Source organism: Mesoplodon densirostris, chromosome 18, assembly GCF_025265405.1.
Source record: "Mesoplodon densirostris isolate mMesDen1 chromosome 18, mMesDen1 primary haplotype, whole genome shotgun sequence".
Classification (NCBI taxonomy): Eukaryota; Metazoa; Chordata; class Mammalia; order Artiodactyla; family Ziphiidae; genus Mesoplodon; species Mesoplodon densirostris.
Genome location: NC_082678.1, coordinates 63417349 through 63441933, shown reverse-complemented (window position 1 = coordinate 63441933; position 24585 = coordinate 63417349). Strand labels below are relative to the sequence as shown.

The 24585-nt window shown below is 38.1% G+C and overlaps 2 protein-coding genes across 5 annotated transcripts in view; one reads left to right on the top strand and one right to left on the bottom strand.

The window, feature by feature from the left end:
• Window positions 1–4849: 4849 nt before the first annotated feature.
• LOC132478114 (cytochrome c oxidase assembly protein COX11, mitochondrial) lies at window positions 4850–15041 on the bottom strand. 2 transcript variants are annotated; one of them, XM_060080943.1, is made up of 4 exons: window positions 14655–15040; window positions 10966–11121; window positions 7744–7869; window positions 4854–7354 (listed from the first exon to the last, which is right to left on the bottom strand). In XM_060080943.1, the coding sequence occupies exons 1-4, from the start codon at window positions 15003–15005 to the stop codon at window positions 7172–7174; spliced, it is 816 nt and encodes a 271-aa protein (XP_059936926.1). In that variant the 5' UTR covers window positions 15006–15040; the 3' UTR covers window positions 4854–7171. The 2 variants fall into 2 exon arrangements, with proteins under 2 accessions (XP_059936927.1, XP_059936926.1); XM_060080944.1 differs by lacking the exon at window positions 7744–7869 and having other exon boundaries at window positions 4850–7354; window positions 14655–15041.
• A 46-nt stretch (window positions 15042–15087) lies between these two features.
• STXBP4 (syntaxin binding protein 4) overlaps window positions 15088–24585 on the top strand; it is a 171539-nt gene continuing 162041 nt past the window's right edge. For 2 of the 3 annotated variants that reach the window (XM_060080938.1, XM_060080940.1), the window contains exon 1: window positions 15088–15163. The gene's annotated coding sequence lies outside the window, so the exon portion shown is untranslated. The remainder of the gene's footprint in view (window positions 15164–24585) is intronic. The other variant, XM_060080939.1, reaches the window with a different exon arrangement.

The following is a 24585-nucleotide window of genomic DNA, read 5'->3' as shown; positions in this document are numbered from 1 at the left end:
ATCCATTATCCAGCCACTTCTCACCACCTCCACTACCACATCCCAGTTCAAGCTACCATCAGATGGATATTGCAGTGGCCTCCCTGAGTGTTGCCTTGCTTCAGCCTTCACCTTCCTCTCCACCCCCACCCCCATCACACAATCTATTCTTAAAACAGAAACCAGAGCAATCTTTTTTATTTTTTTATTTTTATTTTTATTTTTATTTTTATTTTTATTTTGGCTGTCAGGTCTTAGTTGCAGCACACAGGATCTTTCGTTGCAGTGTGTGAGCTGCTCTCTAGTTGTGGCACACAGGCTCCAGAGCACGTGGGCTCATTAGTTGCAGTGTGCGGGTTCTCTAGTTGTGGCACGTGGGTTCAGCAGCTGTGGCGCACGGGCTTAGTTGCCCTGCGGCATGTGGGAACTTAGTTCCCTGACCAGGGTTCAAACCAGTGTCCCCTGGATTGAAAGACCAATTCTTAACCACTGGACCACCAGGGAAGTCCCCATGGCAATCTTTTTTAAAAGTAAAGTTTGTATTATGTTACCCATCTGCTCTAAAACCACCTGTGATTTTCTTCCTGACTCCATTTTACTCAGTAAAAGCCTGAAATGCTGCTCTGACCCCTCCCACTACGTCTCTAGCTGCACCTCTTGCCTCTCCAACTGCACTGGCCACCCCCCTGCTTCAGAGCATATGACCATATGAGCATATGACCTTAGCTAATCACAGGACCCGCATCAGAATAAGGGCTCTGTTCAGTGTCCCCAGTGGTGAGGCATTCCCTTGACTATGACTGTCAGAGCAATATCCCACCCCAGCCTCTCTTCTCCCATTACCCTGCTTTTTCCTGAGAGCACTTGCTATCTGACACCTGTTTACATTTGTTGATTGTCTGCTTCTTGAGGGCAGGGATTTGGCCTGCTTTATTTATAGAGCCTGGCATACAGTAGGTGCCCAGGACATATTTGTGAAATGAATGAAGAAAATTACAAGAAGGAAGAGATATTTCTAATTAAAACTTAAATCTTTGTCTTTAAGTCCCGATTTAATATCTTCACCTTATGCTTTTTCGTGGTTAATATTTTTTTTTTGTCCTATGAGGCCGAGTTTTTATTCAGTGTGGAACAACAGACTCTGGTCTGAGCCATACATTCCTGCTTCTTTTTTTAAAAAGCAACATTTTTTTAAAGTTTACATTTTATATGGGAAATGAGGTGCAATGGGCATGAAACCAGACAGAAAAGCAGTAAATTCTGTAAGGGGTTATTACCTTAAAAACTAAAATAAGTTAATAATTACTAATTCTTATCCAGTTCAGAATATATGGTTCTTGGAATACTGCCCCTTGGAAGCCTAGGAATCTAAATTATAAAGTAAAGCTTAATGTAGAATGCTTATTTGAACATGCACCCTGCTCTCTTCAGCTTCCGGAATATTCAAATTCAGTATTACTACAGCCAGTTACTCTAAAGACCATTCCAGCAACACCATCAAACCAGAGACCGCCATCCCTGCCCAGCAATCATCCAGGTACTTGACACCTTATTATTTGCATCAAGTAAGGAAACTTGTGAGAATATATGAATCTGCTAGAGATTTATTGGTAACTGAAAAGATATACAGAGAGGAAAAATTAGAGTTCATTTGCATTTTTAAGCTACATGAGATAAATTCAGGGCAGATACCATTATGACTGACATTAGGAGATTGTAAAAATGCTTGTGTTGCACTGAGTATTGTATTTTGAGTGCTGAGGTAAATGATCCTGTAATCGAAGTTTGGAAATCTTTTTGTTATATATAATTTGTTGTACTTGGGAGTAGCATTGGAACACCAGTGTGCTTGTTTCTGGTTGTCAGTGTTTGTTAGGATCTTCTGTCAGAAGTCTAAGTCATAAAGAGAATATTAATTGTGTGTATCTCCTCGAAAAGCACAATGTATTTCTTTTTGTTGCTTACAGCGATGACAAAGAACGATTCCCAGCCACCCAATTACTACGAGGTAATGGAGTTTGATCCCTTAGCTCCTGCTGTCACCACAGAGTAAGTCATTTACAAAATGATTCTTTTTTGTCTTGGTTCCCTTTGGTAGCAGAGCTAACAGGGCTTGGTCATACATTTAACTTTGTTTAGGTCTTGGCAGAAATCAATGACCTTATTTAAAAATGACTTATGAGATTTTCTTGGAGGTTGTTGCTCTTAATGATCTCGTTATTCTCAGCCTTGTGACTAAAAAATAAAAATGCTGGGGTTGCACATTAAGAAATAACCAGAACCATCGTGTGCATTAGTATATTCCTTGTAGATGCCTTGGAGGAAAGTCAGGTTCTCTCCAGCTTGAGAAGGGCACTATTCACTGATTGGTGACATAAATACCACATGGATGGGATATTTTCGTTGTTCTTTGACTAATGCCAAAAAAGACTTATATAAGAACTTGTTTTTAATCTTCACTACCTATGACAACAGTGTGCTTAAAATGGATTATTAGTGTAAAAATTAATTTTTAACTTGGAATCCTTAAAGCAGCATTATTTTGTATTTCACATTGGTCAGTATATAAAAATATTTATGGAATGGTAGGCTCATTAGAGCTTTAATATACTTTGACTAAAGGTTACCCCAAAAATTGTTTAAAATGATTAAAGCAGGTTTATGGAAATCACCGTTTAGAAACTAGCAGCCTGCAGGCTGTTATCTTGCCTGCAGCTGTGTTTTGTTTGACCTGTGTGAATTTTAAACATGCATTTCAACACTAACTGCCAACAGTTAAAAAGTAGGATATTTCCAAAAATATCTGGACCTCTGGATTCTTTTCAATACAACAGCATTTTTACGCATTAGCTATAGCTTGGGGCTGCATAGTAGCTGCCTCTTTAAGATGAGACAGCTTCTGCAGTCCAGCAGGCCCCACCTGGCCCACTGCATACCTTCATCTGACCTGCCTGGCATGTGTAGGCATTTGAGGTTTTGACCCTGGTTTAAACCCTCAATGTAGTGATCTATTTTGGAATGATTTATGAATGAATTTTAATAGGCTTAGGAATTAATTAAATATTTTTTCCTAACAAGATTGTGAAACTTTCCTAGGTCATTCTGCTTGATAAAGTATCACTGAATGTATTAGTGGTTTAAGGAATTAGAAACTGGTTAAACTAGGTATGCTGTCTGGAAACCGGATGTTTTTATCAGTTTCTCCAGACAAATAGGAAGCAGAAAAGTATATTATTATATTTTAGTTAATTATGAGATTGTTGTAAGTAGATGTGCTGGTGCAATAGATATTAAAGGTAATAGAGATAGTAAGAAGCTGGAATTCCCTACCACTACAGTTCTTACTTTCAGGAGGGTAGGGTGTCTCAATTTCTTTGAACATTCCATGAAATCCAGGGAACTTCTGCCTAAGGAAAAGCGCAAAATCTTGCAGAAAAGTTCTGGGATATTCACATCACTAGTTGTCCATGAACCCCAGGTTAAGAATTTCTACTCCAGCAGAACAGAGTATAGTACTTATGAATATACATATACATATACATACACATACACATGATTCATTCATTTGACAAACGACTGAGCACTGTCTATGTGCAAGGGAAACTGATTGCTGCCTAATTTTTCATGTTAAAACTCATGGAGGGTAAATCTAGTATGGAGGCAGAAATTAAATCAGCAGGCAAACATGTATTTACAGTTTGTGTTAATGGTATGAAAGATATCGACTTGACAGTGTGTAACAGAAAGAACTGATTTAAATGAGGGTAGAGAAAGCCTGAGAAGTGACGTTAAGGTTAAGACCTGCAGTTTTTAGTGTGAGAGCAGAGAGCAACGGGGAACAACCTATTACCAGATGTGGAAATTGCAGTTTGGAAACAAAAAGGAGGGAGTACACAACTGTGGTAAACATTGCTGAAGACAAACACTCAATAATGGACTAAGTAACAGGAAATCATTGGTGATTTTAGTAGAAGCATTTTGGTAAATTGATGGGGACAGAACCAAATTTCAGTGCATTAAAAAGTAAGAGATGAAGTGGACAATAGTGCCCAGGTAACTTACATAGAAACTTAAACATGAAGGGATTGTGGAAAGTGGCCTGGGAGCTAGAGGATTACTGAGGTGATTATGTAGACATGGGATAAAGGACTGTATTATTTTATAAAATGGGAGATGCTGGAATATCTGTGAATCCTAAGGGTTAGGATTTAGTAGAGAATGAGAGGCTGAAGATCTAGGAAGGGAGATACCTAAATGAGTGAGGTGTTTGAGAAGCTAGGGGTAGACAGATAGGGTCATAGAAGTAGATGATGGTGCAGATAAAAACAGACTTGAAGATTTGGTGATGGAAGCATGAGGTTGTTTCCATATCCAGACATTTAAGTTACTAAAATGTGAGGTTTCTGACTGAGAGGAGGGGCATCAGAGATTTGAATAGAGTGAAGGAGGTTGAAATACTTTTGTGGAACACAAGAGACAAAACTTATTAGAAAAACATTAAAATTTCTGGACCATCCTGGGGCTTCTTGAGGTTAGGGATCATGCCTTCAATGTGCTGTGATTTTTATGAGATTTTTTTTTTCCTTAGCCATGTGTTGTTATACTGTATATATTAATGTCATATTTCTAGGTATAGATATGTTCTATCTACAGACATATGTAAGACAAATATAAAGAACTGAACAAAGGCTGTCATAGAAAAATGACTATATACAAAGCACAAAGGTGACAGTTATATGCTAAAGGTAGCTCAGGAGTTTGGACTGTAATAACATATGTTAAATAAGCTAGAATATTAATTTTTAATGTTTTTTATAAAGCCAGGGAAAGCTGAACAATTTTTGCTTTTTTTTTAAATCAGGAAGCAAACTGTCCAAATTTTGAGCCATATTTCTCATTAAATTACAAGTAAAATGGTTACATAAGATACATATTTATAAGATATACAGGGATAGATAGCAGCATTAGGATCTAAGAAAGTTATAATGTAAGCTTCAGGACAGAGACCTATGTTTTTATTTACTGATATAGCCTGATTTCCTGAACACCTAAAATAGCACCAGATTTTTAGTTAAGTTGTTGGCAGCTAAAAGCCAAAATAGTACATTGAAATTGATATATAACCCTTTTGCCATTATGGCTTGTTTGTTTCAGAGCTATTTATGAAGACATTGATGTTCACCACCACAAAGGAGCTCAAAGTCACAGTGACTCTTGAGGTAAAGGCTTCAACTTCCACAACTTACATTCCACATGATTTCAGTGTAACTGTCACTTTCTTATTTACATTTTGTAAGGGCCATCACAGTCTGACATTCTGATGAGTGAGATATTATTACACAAGTTCCTCTGAGTCACTCAAATTGTAATGAACTATTGTTCACTAATGAAATACATTCTTTGTGACCATGTTAGCTAAAAATTATAAATCTTGGGAATGCAGAAGTAGGTTTATGGTATAGAAATGTTAATGCTAACAAAAACAGATGATCAATAAAAACTTCTTAGCACTAGAATCAGATGTGTCTTTTATGTGCAGTTAATACCTGTTAGCTGGGACTGGTAGAAGCCATTCATTGTTAGTCTAGATTGGTCTGGATTCTATTGCTTTACTAATCATTCCATTTATTTACTAATAAATGCACACAGCCACCAGTAACCTGTTAACCTTATTTATTCCCTCCACACCCTCCCCCATGGAAGTAGTACATTCCCACCTTTCCTCTACTAGACTGTGGCTCTCTAGTTACAAGGAATGGGGAAAGAGGAAAAGATGGAGATGGGTGACTCTTCTTTTTATTCCAGGTGGAAGTGGATGACCAGCTCACTAGCAGCATATGGGTGCCAATTCTCCTCAAGGTAGACCCTGTCCAGCTTTGAGACCCAGAAGTTAAGACCTTCCAGAACATCAAAGCCACAGTGGAACATTTCTCCTCTGCAGTAATGAGGTTTAAACAGAAGAGTAACAGTTCCAGAGTAACATTTATGGTTCCTGACAGCAGCTCAAGCTTTATCTCAAAATAACTTGGTTGTAACACATATTCACTTAAAACTTCAGCAGAAGAAAAATTCATGGTACTAAGGCCAACCAGATTAAGTGTAGCACCTTATGTTTCAGACCTTCCTACATTTAGAAATCATCACAAGAGCTGGGATAAGAGTAGATGAAGACTGTTTCATTACAAAATAATTGTTAACAGATGAAACCATGAAATGTGAAGAACTATTATTATTCTGGAAGAATACTGAGTGCCTTCATTTAACTAAAGTTGAATGTAAAAGTCAATTTGCACTTCTTTATAAATAATACTCTTGTTTAGGATTATGAATTGTAAAAGCCTTGATGATTGTAGTTTAATATTTCAGGTACCCTCAAGAGGTTACTGGATTCTACACTGTTTGCCTTTAAATATAATTCTTTATAAAACTAAATGCTCTTTTTTTTTTCTTTTTGGAAAAAAAGACTACTGGAAAACATTCAGAATAAATTGTACTTTGGTTTGTCATAAATTTCAATGACAAATAAATTACTATTAAAACAGTTCAATACATCTTTTTTCAGAAGAACTCTGCTGTCAGTAAATCTTCACAATCCCACTTACATTTTAAAATTTGGAGACTTGGAACTATCACAAGAAATGCTAGAAACCTACTAGATATACTTATGCATTTTATTTAAATTTCATGGTACTGAAATTTCTAAGTACTTGTTTAGTACTCTGAATGTAAAATAGCCCTAGATCTTAAAGGAAAAATAGTCAAATTTGAAATCAGAATGTAATCTTTAGGCAAGCTGTTAGGGCTTAGTGATTCCTCTTCCATTTTGAGCTTTTAAAATAGTGACTGTTCATAATGAAAGCAGTAACCAACTATTCTAGAAATAATAATAAAAATTCATTGCTACAAGTATGAAGTGCTCATAATTTGAAAGGGGACCAGTGAATTAAGCTGAACCATCAAGTCCATGCCAACATATTTAAGAAACAAAGCAGTTTCTTCTAATACTACTTAAACTCTAAGTATGGTTTTGAACAGTTACACATTCTAAGTAGGGTAAATTAGTTGGGAAAAAAGAACCATAAGTATATAAAATTTAAAATAGAAGGCTTCACATTATTGTAAATATTTCTCCTCTGAGAAGATACATGATTTTTCAAAAATCACAAATTTGAAGGAGGACTTAGTTCTGACTTCAATTATAGCCTGGGACCGGCAACTTATGCCCCTCCTTTGCTTCAAAAAAAGTATAAGAAAGAGTGATGAGATCAACATTCCCCATTCTTGGATCTTCAGCAAATTCAGGATCAATGTAGAAAAATACCGGCATATCTACTTCCTCTTGTGGATTAAGCCTTTGTTCTTCAAAACAGAAGCACTAGAAGTTATAGAAAGGTATTCATTAATTAATATTTCTATTCTATTACCTATAATAGAAACTAATGCTTCATTTATTGGCTTTAATAAGCATACTGTTGATTATAATCATTAAATTCTGTGACAGAATAACAGCATCTTTTATCTCAGATTGAGTTTTGCTTTAAGGATTGAGAATCAGCAAATTCTTCTAATCTTAAAAAAGCAGATATCTATATGGTTTGACTCTCAACCTCTGCATAGCTGTTATAAGCAATGAAAAAAAGTTTGAAGTTTAGAAGAAATGAACTTTAAAAAATTAGTACCTACTAAAAAAACACTGAAATAGATTTAGTATCAAACAATTTCATGTACCTTATCACATTCTGTAATGTCTGCATTTAGTTATACCTGTATTTTATTGAAATACTGTCCAGCTTCAAATGGTACAACATTGTATGTAGAAATTCCAATTACTGGTTTGTCAGTAGGATTCTTAGCTTTATAAAACGCCAGTGCAGTCTCCCCTGGCACTACCTGTTTTAAGGAAAATATACATTATCCTTAAATCTCACATGGCTCCTTCTTTCCCTCCTAAATTAGCCATTATTATCATTTCAGACCATAATACCTCATTTAAACTAATGTTAAGGGTCAGCAAAATAAATTGTGAATACTACCCAAGAACATTTGATTTTCAAATGTTACTTGCATATGTCAGTGGAGAACCAATGTTCTCTTATGCATACTTAGTTATGGATTGTCCTCTTGTATGTCTGAAGTCTTCAAGCAATAATCTGCAGATGAAGTTATTTAAAATGTATCCAACAAAGGAGGCAAGAAAATAAAATGGAGAAAGGACAGCCTCTTCAATAAGTGGTTCTGGGAAAACAGGACAGCTACATGTAAAAGAATGAAATTAGAACACTACCTAACACCATACACAAAAATAAACTCAAAATGGATTAAAGACCTAAATGTAAGGCCAGACACTATAAAACTCTTAAAGGGAAACATAGGGAGAACACTCTCTGATGTAAATCACAGCAAGATCCTTTTTGATCCACCTCCTAGAGAAATGGAAATAAAAACAAAAATAAACAAATGGGACGTAATGAAACTTAAAAGCTTTTGCACAGCAAAGGAAAACATAAACAAGATGAAAAGACAACCCTCAGAATGGGAGAAAATATTTGCAAATGAAGCAACTGACAAAGGATTAAGCTCCAAAAATACACAAGCAGCTCATGCAGCTCAATATCAAAAAAACAAACAACCCAATCCAAAAATGGGTAGAAGACCTAAATAGACATTGCTCCAAAGAAGACATACAGATTGCCAACAAACACATGAAAGAACGCTCAACATCACTAATCATTAGAGAAATGCAAATCAAAACCACAATGAGGAATCACATCACACCGGTCAGAATGGCCATCATCAAAAAATATAGAAACAATAAATGCTGGAGAGGATGTGGAGAAAAGGGAACCCTCCTGCACTGTTGGTGGGAATGTAAATTGATACAGCCACTATGGAGAACAGTATGGAGGTTCCTTAAAAAACTAAAAATAGAACTATCATATGACCCAACAATCCCACTACTGGGCATATACCCTGAGAAAACCATAATTCAAAAAGAGTCATGAACCACAATGTTCACTGCAACACTATTTACAATAGCCAGGACATGGAAGCAACCTACGTGTCCATTGACAGATGAATGGATAAAGAAGATGTGGCGCATATATACAATGGAATATTGCTCTGCCATAAAAAGAAACAAAATTGAGTTATTTATAGTGAGGTGGATGGACCTAGAGTCTGTCATACAGAGTGAAGTAAGTCAGAAAGAGAAAAACAAATACCGTATGCTAACATATATAGAATGTAGAAAAAAAAAAAAGGTTCTGAAGAACCTAGGGGCAGGACAGGAATAAAGACGCAGACATAGAGAATGGACTTAGGGACACGGGGAGGGGGAAGTGTAAGCTGGGACAAAGTGAGAGAGCAGCACTGACATATATACAAGTACCAAATGTAAAAGAGATAGTGGGAAGCTGCTGCATAGCACAGGGAGATCAGCTCCATGCTTTGTGATGACCTAGAGGGGTGGGATACGGAGGGTGGGAGGGAGGCTCAAAACAGAGGGGATATGTATATACATAGAGCTGATTCACTTTGTTGTACAGCAGAAACTAATAGAACATTGTAAAGCAATTATACTTCAATAAAGATGTAAGAAAATAAAATGTGTCCAAGAACAAGCCAAGCCTAACTTCTTAACACTTATCCCTGAATATTATACAATTGACTAAAGATTCTTTTTAAAAAAGGTTACCAACCTTAAACTTAAGTTTACAACCAGAGTAAATTAAACGTAAACCAGAGTAAAACTAACTGAGTAGAACTTTTATTTAACCAAAAAGCACTAATACTTTTTTTTTTTGAGAGAAAATAACGGATAAAATAAATTGCAAGGCTTTAAAGAAGTCAACGTAAAATGAGACATAATTTAAAAAAAAGTCAACGTCCAAAGGATGCTCTGTCGCATGTACCAATTTAGCAACTACCACCACTGTATACTACTGTGTGATTGCAACTAATATTCAGAACCATAATCTAGGGCTTCCCTGGTGGCGCAGTGGTTAAGAATCCGCCTGCCGACGCAGGGGACACGGGTTCAAGCTCTGGTTCGGGAAGATCCCACATGCTGCGGAGCAACTAAGCCAGCATGCCACAACTACTGAAGCCCGCGTGCCTAGAGCCCGTGCTCCGCAACGAGAGAAGCCACCACGATGAGAAGCCCGTGCACTGCAATGAAGAGTAGCCCCCGCTCGCCACAACTAGAGAAAGCCCGCATGCAGCAATGAAGACCCAACGCAGCCAAAAATAAATAAATTAATTAAAAAAAAAAAAACAGAAAGAACCATAACCTATAACACCCTCAAATCACTTAAGAGATTCAATGAAGCTTACTAACCTGGGGAAGCACTAATAGTAATAGGGTTTTCCAATAAGAGTTACAATTAAGCTTTTCTGGCTATTCAGTTCATGAGATAATTTCAGTTAAATCCTCTAATCACAATTTTAGGAAGCTTTTAAGGTGTATAATCTTTCTGAAATAGAACATGACTATTTAGCATGATTACTTCAAAGATTCTTAATTTTTTTTTTTAAGGGACAGGGATACTTCTGATGTAAATCAGTAAACTACTTTCCATTGTAACCAATGATTTTCAACATTTTTCTTGTATCATCTATACCTAAGGTAAAGTCAACTATAAAGCATCACAGCTGCTCCTACTCTCAAGATTAGTGACCAGAGAACTTCTTAGTGAATTCTTAATATGATTCTAATAAAACCATGACATTTTCCATAGTTCCAAACTGACTTTTATTATAATGCCATGTAACTTAAAAGTTAAAAGTATATCCTGTACATTAGGTCAGAATATAGGGCACTGTCAAAAAGTAGTCTGCAGGAATAAAAGGATTACAGTAATGGAATCTGTCAGTATTTTGAAATTAAGTTTAGATGAATGTTTCCTAAATTGTGAAACAGTAAGTGATGAAAGAAAGGATTTTTACATTGAAAAAAGCAATCTTTTAAAAACTGCTTTAATCACTTACATATATTTCTGTTTGCTGAGGTCTAAAGTTCCACTGGAGACTTGCATGCACATCTGCATTAAAGGTAACTTTAATGATGCGATCCTTAACAGGTACCATGTTTTCAATCTGGTCTGATGCATGACCTGCTACTGCCGATCCTCCAAGTCCAGTAGTCTAGGAAAAGACAAGGTACAATATAATATGCTAAACAATAATACAGTAGTTTTAGGTGCTGATGACCTAGTTACTAGATGAAACAAAATTTTAAAAACTATTTAACTTTAATAATCCAGTAGCAGCAAGGTTTATATACTATCAATGGCCGTTTCCTATGAATGTGCCAATGGTTTGACCACTTTTTGGATGTCAAGGGCCTATATTGGTTAAAGTCATATTATTCAGTAATCACTTGGTTATATGGCATGGTCAAAAATGAATCATTTGAAAGAGCAGACTCTCTACTGATAATAGAGCTCAGAATTTTTAGCTGAACTTTTCATTAAACATATATCCCCTTATTGTTAATATTTCTATCAACTATTATTATTAGAAATAAAATTTACCTACAATGCTGTCATTTCAATAAACTATTTAAATAATTCCATTTTCCACATCCCTGTCTGGTCCTTTTTCATATCCTAACTTATAGAGCACAGATTAGTTTGTTGCTTCACTTCTGTAGTCTGCTTTCCTCAAGCATCATAAGTATTTTTCCATGTTGGTAAATATTTTTGTAAATTTTTTTCTGTATTTTTTTGTATAGTACAGCTTTTATATATGTATATTACCAGTTAATCAGAGAACCTGATCTCTTTGGCCACTGAATCAACTAATCATAAGGCATCAGGATAATCTGTGATACTTCTTGTCTATCTTCATTGCCATTAATTATTTCCTTATCAGAGAAGCTTAAAAAAAACCATTCTTCTGATGCTTGAGGTTGCCAGAATTCTGGTCTCCGGATAATTAATCTGTTACTATACTAGGGAAAAAATACCAAATTTGAGGCTAGAGAAGACTCCCAGCAAAATGTAGTATTACCATCTTAGCTTGTTACACAAGTCAACCAGCTTCACTCAGCTGCCATGCAATATGAAGTTACATTATAACCCTACAAGATACATCAGAGGGCAAGCCTTTATTTACTCTTGCTTAATAGACAAGTATATACTTCTGCTCAAGAGGGCTAAGTTTTAAGATGTTTTCCTGAAGAACTTGAGTCACTTAAATAAAGATTCCTGAATGTTTTCTTTCTGACAGGCAGTCTTTGAATACAGATTCTTCAAATTAGTAAATGTGATGCTTTGAGAAATTAAACAATAGAAAAAGGCACTGAAAAGAAAATGTCCTGTGCTCCAGTTTACTTCTGTCACTAGCTCTAAAAACTCACTAAATCTTACTTCTTTGGGCTACACTTTCCATACTCATAAAATGAGCTCAGTGTATGAAGTGGTTTATATGATCCCTAATTTTTTTTTTTTTTTTTTTTTTTTTTTTTGCACGAACCCGTGTCCCCTGCATTGGCCGGCAAACTCTCAACCACTGCGCCACCAGGGAAGCCCTGATCCCTAATTTTTTTTTTTTGCGGTACGCAGGCCTCTCACTGTTGTGGCCTCTCCCGCTGTGGAGCACAGGCTCCGGACGCGCAGGCTCAGCGGCCATGGCTCACGGGCCCAGCCGCTCCGCGGCATGTGGGATCTTCCCGGACCGGGGCACGAACCCGCGTCCTCTGCATCGGCAGGCAGACTCCCAACCACTGCGCCACCAGGGAAGCCCGATCCCTAATTTTTTGGCTCTAAAGTTCCGTGATTCCAAAAATAAAAGAGATGCTCTTTTGGAAACGTTACTAGTAAACATCCAACTATGATTTAAGTTTAGGATTACAAATTACAATTGTTTTTACTTTCCTGCCCTGCACTTTCACCCAGGTGCATGAAATATTGTCATTCACTTCAGTTTGGAGCAGGGTTTCTCAATCTTGGAACTAATGACATTTTGGAGAGGATAATTCTTTGATTTTTTTTTCGTTTTTTTGGTGGGGGTGGGGGAATGGATCTGCCCTCTGCAGTGTTGGATGTTTAGCAGCATCCCTTAGCCTCTACCCACTAGATACCAGAAGCACCCTCCCCCCCTCACTTCCCAGGTTGTGAAAACCTAAAATGTCTTCAGACATTGTTAAATATTGCCTGAAGAATAAAATCAACCACCCACCTTCCCCTGCCTACTCACCGGTGGTTTGGGGTGATTTACACTTGCTGTTTTAGATTCAGGTCTGCTTACGACTTAATCAACTGGTAGTTCTGGGATTCATGCTTGGTCCAGGCTGGCCTCTGATAAAAATTAATTCACATTCTACACTCATCCTCCAGAAATCAAACTACTGCACTTTCCTACATAGATGCTGATATTAAGAGACTGAAAAGTCCTTCAGATTTCTGCTGTTTGAGTCATTATCGAAAATAAAGGCAAAAGTTAATCTTCATAAGGACAGGAGAAGTAAGCCAGGCATTAACAATAGTGGCAGGAAGGAGGAGTTAACCAGTGATTCCCAAACTCTTCTGAGCATTGGAATCTTTAAAAAATTACTGCTTCCTGACTCCCACTTCAAGACCTTCTGATTCAATTGGTTAGGGATGTGACCTGGGTGTCAGGAGTTTGAAAAGCTCCCCAGGTGATTCCGATGTACAACAAAGTTTGGGAACCACTATCACTCACTCACTGAATGAACCCAATGTATAGCTCTCATTTATGGCATGTTTTTAAAACATAAATTCCTGACCCCTACCCACGTCTCCTAATCAGGATCTCTGGGGTACAGGAGCCCTGACATGTTTGTTTAAGAAGCCCCATGGGTGATCCTAATGCCCAGACAAAGCAGCAAACTACTGCCTAAGAACTTAGGAGAATATATATGAAACAGGTGAACTCTGCCTTTGCCCGCTGTTCTCAAACGTCAGCCTGCATCAAAATCTGCTAGGGAACTTATTAAATACAGACTGCTGGGTCCTGCCCCCAGAGTTTCTGATTCAACAGTTCTGCAGTCGGACTCAACAATCTGCGCTCAAGTTCCCCTCCCAGGTAATGATGCTGCTGCTAGTCCTGGGCTCTGCACTTTGTGAACCATTGCACTAGAGTTTCTGATCTAAAAGGGAGCCCTGGGTAAGGACATTACAGTTACATATTAACAAGGGGGAAAAGCCTCGAAGTCCTAATTCATGCTAGTTTGTATACATAAAAAGCTACTCCCAGTTTAACTACAAGTAGCAAGCACACTCCCATTTCCAGGGTTAACCTTTGCACAGAAACCATGGTTTCTGTGGTTCACAGAATTAATGTATGAACATAAATTACATTTTAAAAGCGGGCCCGTGTGTGAACGGCAGGAGGGTAAGGCAGATCGCTGGATACCGTAGTACAGGTTGCAGACCTTTCCTGTGGTGTAGCTGAGATAGGGGAATTTCACTAGGCAGTGGAGTATAGGCACAATCACTGTAAGAACTCGGGTTCTACCGGTAGCCTTGTCACTTTCTTGGTGACCTTGGGCAAGTAAGTCACTTTCTAGGGCCTGTTTCCTTAGAAAGTGATTTTCTTTGGTAGATAATCTCGGACATCCCTCCGACACGGCACCGTGGAGCATCGCTGTCTAGGGAACTGCCCGCACCCCCGCCCCTCCAGACGGGCCGCCCAAAGGGCAGCGCCAGCCCTACCTGGCAGTAGAGCCGGTAAAGGGGCACGGCGGCGTAGGACGCCCCCAGCATGCCCACGGCCGCCGCGGCCACATACGTGAGGACGGTCTTGTTCCGCCGCCGCCAATCCTCCTGCTGTGCGCGCGTGAAGGGGTTCGTGCTCTTCGGCCGCCGCGGCGGTTGCACCGCCAAGCTCGGGCGCCTCCATGTGCCGAGCCTTCTCAGCTCCCTCTCAGCACCCCCTGTCCCGCTCCTCCCCGACCTGAGACAAGACTCTACCCTCTCCGCAGCCCTGGTCGAGTTTCCAGGGTGGTTCCAGGGCCACCCGCAGAAAGCCACGCGCGCCCATCCCGTACCCCAGAGCCCTCCCATGGCACCCGGAAAGAACGCCCGCCTGTCAGAGGCCAGAGGCGAGTTCTCGCGATGCCTGGTCTGTCTCGCGATCTCTGGGTTGAGCCTGCCGCTGCCTTGGCTACGGGGCTCCTCAGGTGGCGGCGTCTGTAGTGGGGCTACGGAGGCCGGGTTGCCGGGTAAGTTCGCGTTTTGCTTCTAGACTGTTTCTCCCACTTTGCTTCCCTCCAGTACCTATTTAAGTTACTTTTAGGAAAACGACTTGCGTTCTTCCGCGTGCTAGCCATCATCACGTGGTTTGTGTCCCCGATCTTCCTAACCTCCAGCAGCCTTTGTCTAGACCCGGCGGACCCCAGCGGCCGCTGTCCCGCGCGGTCCTTTGACTGGGGTACTGTGGCCGCCGATCCGCTGTTACTGCCCTGAACTCCGGCTCGAGGATCACCTCTCCCAGGAAGTCTTCCTGTTTTAACCACAGCCCACTCGAACACTTGAACATCTACATTTTCCCAGCCCCTGGGAATCGGCTTCTACTGCTCTTATGTCCTTTAACCATTTGCCCAGTGAAAATTAACCAGTTCTAGGGCGGGAGAGAGGTTGTCAGACTGGTTTTTTGAGACGATAGTGACCAGGCTATGAGGATCATTTAAGGAAAGATTGAAGGAAATGGGGATGTTCATCTTGGAAAAGAAACGCATGGGGGATGTAATAGCTTTCTTCAGTTGTGCTACAGGACAAACTCGGACCTGCGTGGGGCGGATGGCATAGGCAATTTTGCTGTAATGGAAGAAAGCATCTTTCAAGGAACTATAAAGTAGAGGTTAAGAGCTCAGATTCTGAGGTTACAGCAGGTCTACATTCATACCCGGATCCTCACTATGGCCGTGGGTCCTTAGGTTATTTGGTCTTTTTAAAACTTAACGGCCTTACTTGTAAAATACGAATCATAACAGTAAATGAGAATATGCATGTAAGTAATTTTCACAGTGTAAACATTTAGTAAACATTACTCTTTATTGCTAATGTCCAGAGCAGGTATAATTATCCCCACTTCATGGATGACGAAGCTGAAGTCCTGCGAAGTTAAATGACTTTGTCATTCAACATTTTATTTACTGTGCTCTCTTGTGGGCCAGACGTTGTTCAACCTACTGGGCCTACAGCACAGAGAAAGTCAGAGAAGACCAGTTCAGTTATGGAGTGTGTCCTTTCTACTGAGGGACTCAGGAGAAAAGCAAGTAACAGACACATAAATAAGGGAATTTGAGTTAACAGTACAGTGCGATTGAAAGTCAAGATGAAGGGAGGTAAAGTAAGGTCTTTCTGAGGATGTGACATTTGAGCCTAGTCCTGAGTGCTGATAAGGAGCAAACTACACAATGACAATTCCAAGTCATGCCAAGACCCCTAGGCAAGAAAGAGCTACTTACCACTGAAGAACAAAAAGGAGGCCATCTCTCCCTAGCCTTGTGAGCAGGGAGAAAAGTGGTAGGAAATGGGTCAGAGCAGGTATACTGGGGCCAGATAATACAGAGCCTTATAAGCCAGGTCCAAGGGTTTGTATTTTATTCTGAAAATCATACGAAGCATACAGGTGATATCTGATTCACATTTTTTAAAAGATATTGGTTATGGTGTGGAAAAGGGAAGGGAGCAAAAAAGAAAATAGAACAGTTAGGAGGCAGTTGCTGTAGTGCAGGTGAGTGATGAGGGTCACCTTGAGAGAGTAACTGTTGTCACAGGGCCAGAAAATTAGAAACCAAGAAAAGGAAAAGAAAAAAAAAGTATCTTCTGACTTTTCTACGTTTTTTTTTTTTTTTGGTGTGTTAGTTTCTGCTTTATAACAAAGTGAATCAGCTATACATATACATATATCCCCATATCTCCTCCCTCTTGCGTCTCCCTCCCACCCTCCCTATCCCATCCCTCTTGCGTCTCCCTCCCACCCTCCCTATCCCAGCCCTCTAGGTGGACCCAGCACCGAGCTGATCTCCCTGTGCTGTTTCCCACTAGCTATCTGTTTTACACTTGGTAGCGTATATATGTCCATGCCACTCTCTCACTTCATCCCAGCTTACCCTTCCCCCTCCCCGTGTCCTCATGACTTTTCTACTTTGACACGAACATTTCAAGGTTCTCTGATTCTACAGACTTATTCCTATGTTATGAGAATGTTTGAAAATTTTTTTCATCTGTATCTACCTTAGTTCTTATACCAGATTGTCATCTCTTTCAGGACAAGACATGTCATATTTTAAATTCCTTACAGCATAGGCTCAAACCCTGTGCAAATGTTAATGTCACTGAAACCAACAAAACATTCCCTTTGACTATTCTTTTTTTCCAGGCAACCCTTCCATGTAGCAAGAGGTTGCAGCATAAATATGTCACTAATAGTGTCTTTGTTTTGTACTTTTATTTTGTTGTGTAATTGCAAATGAAATTACTCTTTTCCAAGGTACGGTAATCTCGATAGCAATAGAGCAGTGTTGGCTGCAGTTCTTGTGAGTCTGAGTGTGCTTGTGATGTTGCATAAATCATTATGGTAACTAATGCTAAGTAATGGGTTCTACCATGAATGGAATGGGAGCAACTCAGGCAAGGCTAGTGCAACCCTGTCCTGCAAGTAGAGATGTTGATTACAAACTTAAAACATCAGGGGCTGGACTGACGTTTCAGACTCAGCATCTTTTATTTGTAATATCATTTTTAGCAGTAAATAATTGAACCTTGTGAACTCTTTTTAGTTAGCTATGATCATGTTCAATTTTGCATAGTAGGTAAAATACGTTGTTATTTTTCATACAAACCATTTTGGGGGATGGAGGTGAGTGAAATGGGTGAAGGTGGGAAAAGAAGGAAAAATGGAAAAAAACACTGATGGTCACAGTGTTTTCTTATCTGATTATTGGTTTTCAGGCTTTCTGACTTAAGGATTATAAAGACGTATTGTTTTTAAAATTTGGTTTGTGGGAGTTCCCTGGTGGTCCAGTGGTTAGGACTCAGTGCTTCCACTGCAGGTGGCATGGGTTCTATCCCCGATCTTGGAACTAAGATCTTGAAAGCTGCACGGCATGGCCAAAAATAAAAAAATTTGGTTTATAATTACATTTTTTAGTATTTTTAATGCATAAGTTAAGGACATTGCACTGTAAATCTTAATATGTTAGCCACTGAGCTGTATTTCTTAGCTGGCTGCCTAATAAAGCCATTTAGATCCATTTGGCAATTTGAAGGACCTAACAATTATTCCAACAGTACTAACAACTGTTTATTTGGTAGGTATTTATTGCAGTACCTTCCTTCTACCTAAAAGAGGAAGAGTAATACATTTGAGTAAATAGTAAGAACAAATGAATTGTAGTTTGCCTGAGAATAGACTGGATAATCACTGTTTTCCAATTAGTACACAATAATGGCATGAAGTTGCTGCAGTAAGTCTTGATATCCTAGTTTTTTTATTTCCGTGCAGCTTCCTTTATTTTTTTTGATATAAAAACAAAAAAGTAGTTGTTTATATTAAATTATCATCATGTAGAATCCACTTTAAAAATGTGGAAATATTTGCAGATTTAATTTTTATTGGAGTGTAGTTGATTTACAATGTGTTAGTTTCAGGTGTACAGCAAAGTGAATCTGTTATACATACACATATACATACATCCACTCTTTTTTTTATTCTTTTCCCATATAGCCTGGCAGCTTCCTTTAAACCACATGTTTGAGAGGCTACTCCATTTAAAAGATCTTGAATAAGTTTATGTGACTGACGGATAAGGTGAAATGAAAACAGAAATTATTCATCAGTAGAAGGCATTTATTTTTTTCAAGTAACATTTATCAAGATCAGGGCCAGCTTCATCGGTATGTGACCTGTGCAGTCAGTCGCACAGGCCTTGCTCACTTAGTTGGACCCTGTACTTGGTTTAATGCTCTGCTGTCACTTTCTTGAAATTGTTAATAATTTTTTTTTTTTAACAAGGGGCTTCGCATTTTCATTTTGTACTGCCCCCTTCCCCCAATTGATTCTATCCCAAATGAACTGACTGACATTCTGGCATAATTCAGGCTAGGCTATAGTCAGCCTACCTAGAATAAGCAGAAGTTAAAGATAAGAGATAAGGCAAAAGGCAAATTCAGATCTCCTGAGAACAGTCAGGTTGTACGAAATAAGATCAAGCAAAAATTCCTATTTCTTACATGACTCCTAAGACTCTAAGTACTCTAGACCCTGCCTACTTCTTTCTAACTTCATCTCCTCTCTCTCCCCATTCATCATGCTCCAGTGACACTTTTTTTGTTCTGTAAACATCCCAAATTTTTTGCTGCCTTGAGACGTTCTCTGCCTGGAATACTTGGTCCCTCAGTTTTTTTCCCTCAGTTTTTCTCCTGGCTGACCTATTATTTGGATCTTAGATGGAACTCTAGTACCCAATCTAAATTAGCTCTCCTTTGTCCAGTCGCATATGATCATATCACCTTTCAGTATCTGAAATCTAGTTCATGTTGTTTCCGTTTTTGTTATTTTTCTCCCAGCGCTAGCATGTAGATGCCATAAAAGCAGAGGCCTTGGCTTTTTGGGCATAATATCATAAGCATTTAGCACAGTGCGTGCACATGATTGTACTGAGCCAGTGATTGGCAAGCAGAAGGCAGTCAGGTAGTCTAAGGAGACTTGTGAGAGCAGTGAGTGAGCTGTTGGTCTGATGAAGAGCTTTCAAGAAGCCCAGAAAAAAAAAAAAAAAAAAAAAGAAGCCCAGGACTCCTTCTTTGAAGCAGTTTTCTGTTGTTTCCCACTGGGTTGTGCTGTGGGTTACAAGCAGATGCTATTCATCCACCTCCAGGACAAATGAGTAGCATTCCTGACCTGCTTAGATTCTTGAAAATCTAAGCAAAAAATGTACCACCAGGGGGAATATTGCCTTTGAGTACAGAATCAAGGAGATAGTAAAATAACCCTTTGACTGATTTTTTATATCTTGATTTCCTGAAACTTTCATGCCATTTTAAAAGATCAGTTAAAGTCTAGCACAGGGAAGGGAGGCATTCCTGATTTTTGCCCACGTTCTTAAACAACCCTAGGATTATATAAATAGCTAATGCTGTCTTGAAGAATTTCTGCTGTCATAAGGTGTACAAGTTGTCACAGTTCCTAAACATTGTCATTTTCTTATATGTGTGTTTCTTCAAGTATAATACTGAATCTATAGGTCTAACTTTACAATAAGCGATATTGACATTTTTAATATTAGTTCCAGTGAATTTATAAATAGGAGGCATTTCTAATTTGTCAGTCACAGAATCCAGACAGATAACTTATTGGGTAGCCCTCCTTCTCCCTTAAAATGACCTTAATGTAAAATTTCACTGTTTCCTAAGAAAAAGCCTCCTTGTTCTCCTTTTTTCCTTTTTTCCCCCTTTCTAATGACATAAGCATAAGCTGTCACACTCAGTGATGAACTAAAGATCCCCAGTCACTTGAGTGAAATAATCTGGTGAGTCTTCAAAGACATTTAGCTGTATATGACTCGATAGCTTCTGACAAAGCACCTTTCTCATGTGCTTTTTAAGATGATGATGGGAATGATGATGATGATGATGATGATGATGATGGAGGAGGTGGAAGAGGAGGGAGAAGGGAGAGACTGTTTGGGTTTAGTATTAAGCCAATAAATCTCTCCTCCATTGTTACAACACCTGTCCTTTGTCTCTTCTGTTTACCATTTCACCTTAGAGGAACAACTAAAAGACACTAGAGTTCCTAAAAGACACTAGAGTTCCTTGGCAACATAGCTTGTTAAGAACTTTGAAGTAGATATAAAAATACTTTGTCAAGGGAGGATGAGAATTAGGTTCTTGCTTATAAAGCTCTTATGAGTCTATTCTAGAGTTATTATTTTAATCTTTGTAAAGATAACTCAGTAAGTCTTCTAATTAATTAATTGTCTATAAGCTGTGAGTATGTGTATATGTACTGAAGTGTTAACTAAGATGCACTTGGATATAAACGAACATATTGCAGTTACACAATTTTCAACTAAAATCTAATATATGAATTGGGCCTGTTTTTCCTTCAACTAGTTTACTAGTAACACTAAAAAATAAAGACATTAAGTCATGTGATAGAACCTGGGGTGAAAGAGATTGTTTTCTAGAAGATTTTACTAAGCTTTCCCAAAACTGTTTTTATCCTTTACAAAATAATAAGTGTTTTAAAAGGCATTAAGTTAATAGAAAAAATATCAAAATGCTTAGGAATTAAATAAATAAGAAATGTGCAAGACCCATATGAAGACACTTTAAAACACTGCAGAAGGTCATAAAAGAAGACTTGAACAAAAGGAAAGATATACCAAGTACTGTGACAGGAAAAATCAAAAAGATAGATACCAGAGCTTCCTCAATCAATTTGTAAATTTAACGTGATTCCCAACAATTAGCTTTTTTTAAAAAAAACAAAACAAAACAAGGAGATTTAGATGTTAATGTGTAAAAATAACCAAAAATAGCCAGGGAAACTTGGCTGAAAAAAGAGCAGTGAGGGGGGTTTTGTCCTTACCAGATATGAAAACATATTATAAAGCTTCTATGATTAAAATAAAATAGTGTTGGTACATGAATACGTAGAATAACAAATGGGCCAGAATAAAAAAGTACAGTAGTAGACCCAAGTACTTATGAGATCTGGTGTATGATAAAGGTTGCATCTCAAATCACATTTAATAAATGTGATTGAGACAACTGAGTGATCTTCTTGGGGGCGAAAATAAGAGTTGGATCTATACCTTATACTGTAGGTGGTTTCCAAATGGATCAAAGATTTTAGAATGAAACTGTAAGAAAATATGAGAGTTCTTTGTAACTTTGTGGAGTGGGCAAGGACTTTCATTTGACTTAAACCAAAAATCATAAAAGAAAAGATAAATTTAGCCACAGACTTTTGCATAACCAAAAAAAAAAAATCTAAGAACAAAAGGAGGAATATATACTTACAATTCTTAGTGCAGACAGAGGAATAATCTCCCTAGGATTTAAGAACTAGAAAGTAGACAGTAAAAAGCTAACAATGAATAGGAAAATTGGCAAAAGATAGGAAAACACAATTCACATAAAAGTTTCTGAAAGCATTAAAAAAAAAATGCTCAGCCTCACTCAGACTACATTAAGATACCATTTTCATCAATATGACTGTCAAAATCCAAGTAATGTAGTATACCATGTTGGTGAGGATTTGGAATACCAGGCACTATTATTGATGGAGGCACTATTATTGATGGAATGGTAAATAGTACAACCCTGATGGAGAGCAGTTTGACATTTTCTGTCAAAATAGCAAGTTTGAATAAACTCTGATTTTTGTAAATTTATCTTACAGATAGATTTGTAAATGTGTAATGTGACCTATATATAAAGATTTCATTATAGCAATAGCAAAAAAATTGAAACAATTTAAATATCTATCAGTAAGGGAATAAATAAATATGGTCCATCCATAAAATGGAATACAATACAGTTGTGAAAATAAATTAGTATGCTATATAAAAATATGAAAAGAATTCCAAGTTATATATTAAGTTAAAGAAAAAAAGAAACAGGTTGCACAGTAGTGCATATAGTATGCAGGGCTACCACACATTCCAGAGTACCTGTTCACATCAGAGTCTGTATGACCCATACCCTCTGGATTGTACAGTGTACAACCTGAACAGCTGGGTGCTTTGTGCCTGATTGTAGCTACTTTCTGCATCAAAAAAATGTCAAGGAATCAGAATATTTATTTATATTTGTTTATTTGTATGTAAAAGAACTAAAAGGATTCACAAGAGACTAAAACAGTGGGTACCTAAGTGTGGAAATGGTGTGGAGCTGGATAGGACAGAGATATGCATCCATAATATATAACCACATTGGAATGTATTAACTATTATTTAAATTTTAAAAATATAATGTTTCATATGGCATTATTATAGTTTAATCAAGTTAACACTTACCATCATTTCTGTCAGATGTTTTTGTCCCTTTCCCTTTTATATTCTCTATTTTTGGTCTGGTAAAAAGAACTAGTTTTAGAAAATACTGAATGTCGTGTCTCTGAGAATATAACTTATTAAGTCTGTTATTCAGACATCATGTGCATGATAGGCAGATTTTTATCTGATGAGATTTTTAATTGTATGGAATGAAAACTTCTAATGCAATCATAAGAGAGTTGTGTATCAAAGTAAAGCTCTAATTTAAGTTTTCCAGAATAGAGTCAGCTTATAAAACAAGATATTTTCCCCCAGTGTTCTACAGTCTCTGTTTTTGCTGACCTAACCTTTTCCCCTCTATGAGTCAGCAATCTAGAAAAACAAAATATTTTCCCTGAATGGTCGTATTTTTAATAAAAGAATAGACTATTTTCTTTGTGTCATTCATTAATACTGTGAAGTTGGGGGGTTGGGGTGGATGTGTAACATTCCTAGAACTCCTATCAGTTGAGGGCCTTGCTCGCTTGTATAAAGGGGGGAGTAGGAAACAAGCAAAGGAGAGGGAAGGAAAAGGCATTTTATGATTTTTAAGGATATGACAATGGATACCTTGTTCATGTGGAGAGAAAAAAAAAAAAGCCTGATGTTTGGATGGATAAGATTAAACCCATTTCATTATTGTAAAAAAGTTTAATCAGTAGTATCATCTTCATAGGGACTTCCCTGGCGGTCCAGTGGTTAGGTCTCCATGCTTCCACTGCAGGGGGCACGGGTTCAATCCCTGGTTGGGGCACTAAGATCAAGATCCTGCATGCTGCGTGACACAGCCCAAAAAAAAGAAAGAGTATCATAGAAGAGAGACAGCACATTACTACATTAATTAACACCCTCTTATCCTACTGTGTTGGAGGATGACATTTTTCCACATAAATTAATTTTCCAGCATCCTGTAGCAGAAAAAGCTTGTGTTTGAAGCCAGGCAGAGCTGGAATCAAATTCCACTTTATAACTGTTTAGCACTGTGGCCATGGACAAGTCACATAGCTTCTCCATTAACTGATTTTCTCTTATGTAAAATGGGTTAATACCTGCCTTTTGGGGCTCCTCTGAGGATAAAATCCTCTAGTATGATGGCTGGCTGTGTTGCTGTTTCATGACGACTCCTCCATTCTGGGTTAGGCGGCCTTCCTCCATGCCCCCAGCACCCTGTGAATACCACTGTCAGAGCACTTAGCACACTCCTGATATCTGTTTATTTGACCGTCTCTGGGGATAGACTCTTTTCTTTTTATCTCACCTCCAGCACTTAGGACAATGACAGGTATGTTAGGTGAATGAAATGATTTAAAAACTGAAATTTCATTTTAATAGTTTGAAGTAGAAAAAAAATTAAATGACACTCTGTGGAATCTATTATAGAATTTAACAATGACACATCCATTATACTTGTATATGTTCCATGACCTGGGGACCCAGCGCCCAGCTAAGACAAATCACTACTGCATGGGGATCTTACTCACTTTGGTAACACTGTGAAGACAGCCCAATTTTTTACATCTCCTTTAATCCTCATGGCAACCCTTTTAGCTAGGTGTTATTATTCCTACCTTAATATGAAGAGACGCCAGGAGGTT

What these genes read in the sequence shown, in the direction of transcription:
- LOC132478114 (XM_060080943.1), bottom strand. Translation starts at nt 15,005, where the DNA reads ATGGGAGGGCTCTGGGGTACGGGATGGGCGCGCGTGGCTTTCTGCGGG. An exon ending in TTTACCGGCTCTACTGCCAG is followed by an intron (nt 11,122 to 14,654) that starts GTAGGGCTGGCG and finishes GTCTTTTCCTAG; the next exon opens with ACTACTGGACTTGGAGGATC. An exon ending in AGTATTTCAATAAAATACAG is followed by an intron (nt 7,355 to 7,743) that starts GTATAACTAAAT and finishes TATAACTTCTAG; the next exon opens with TGCTTCTGTTTTGAAGAACA.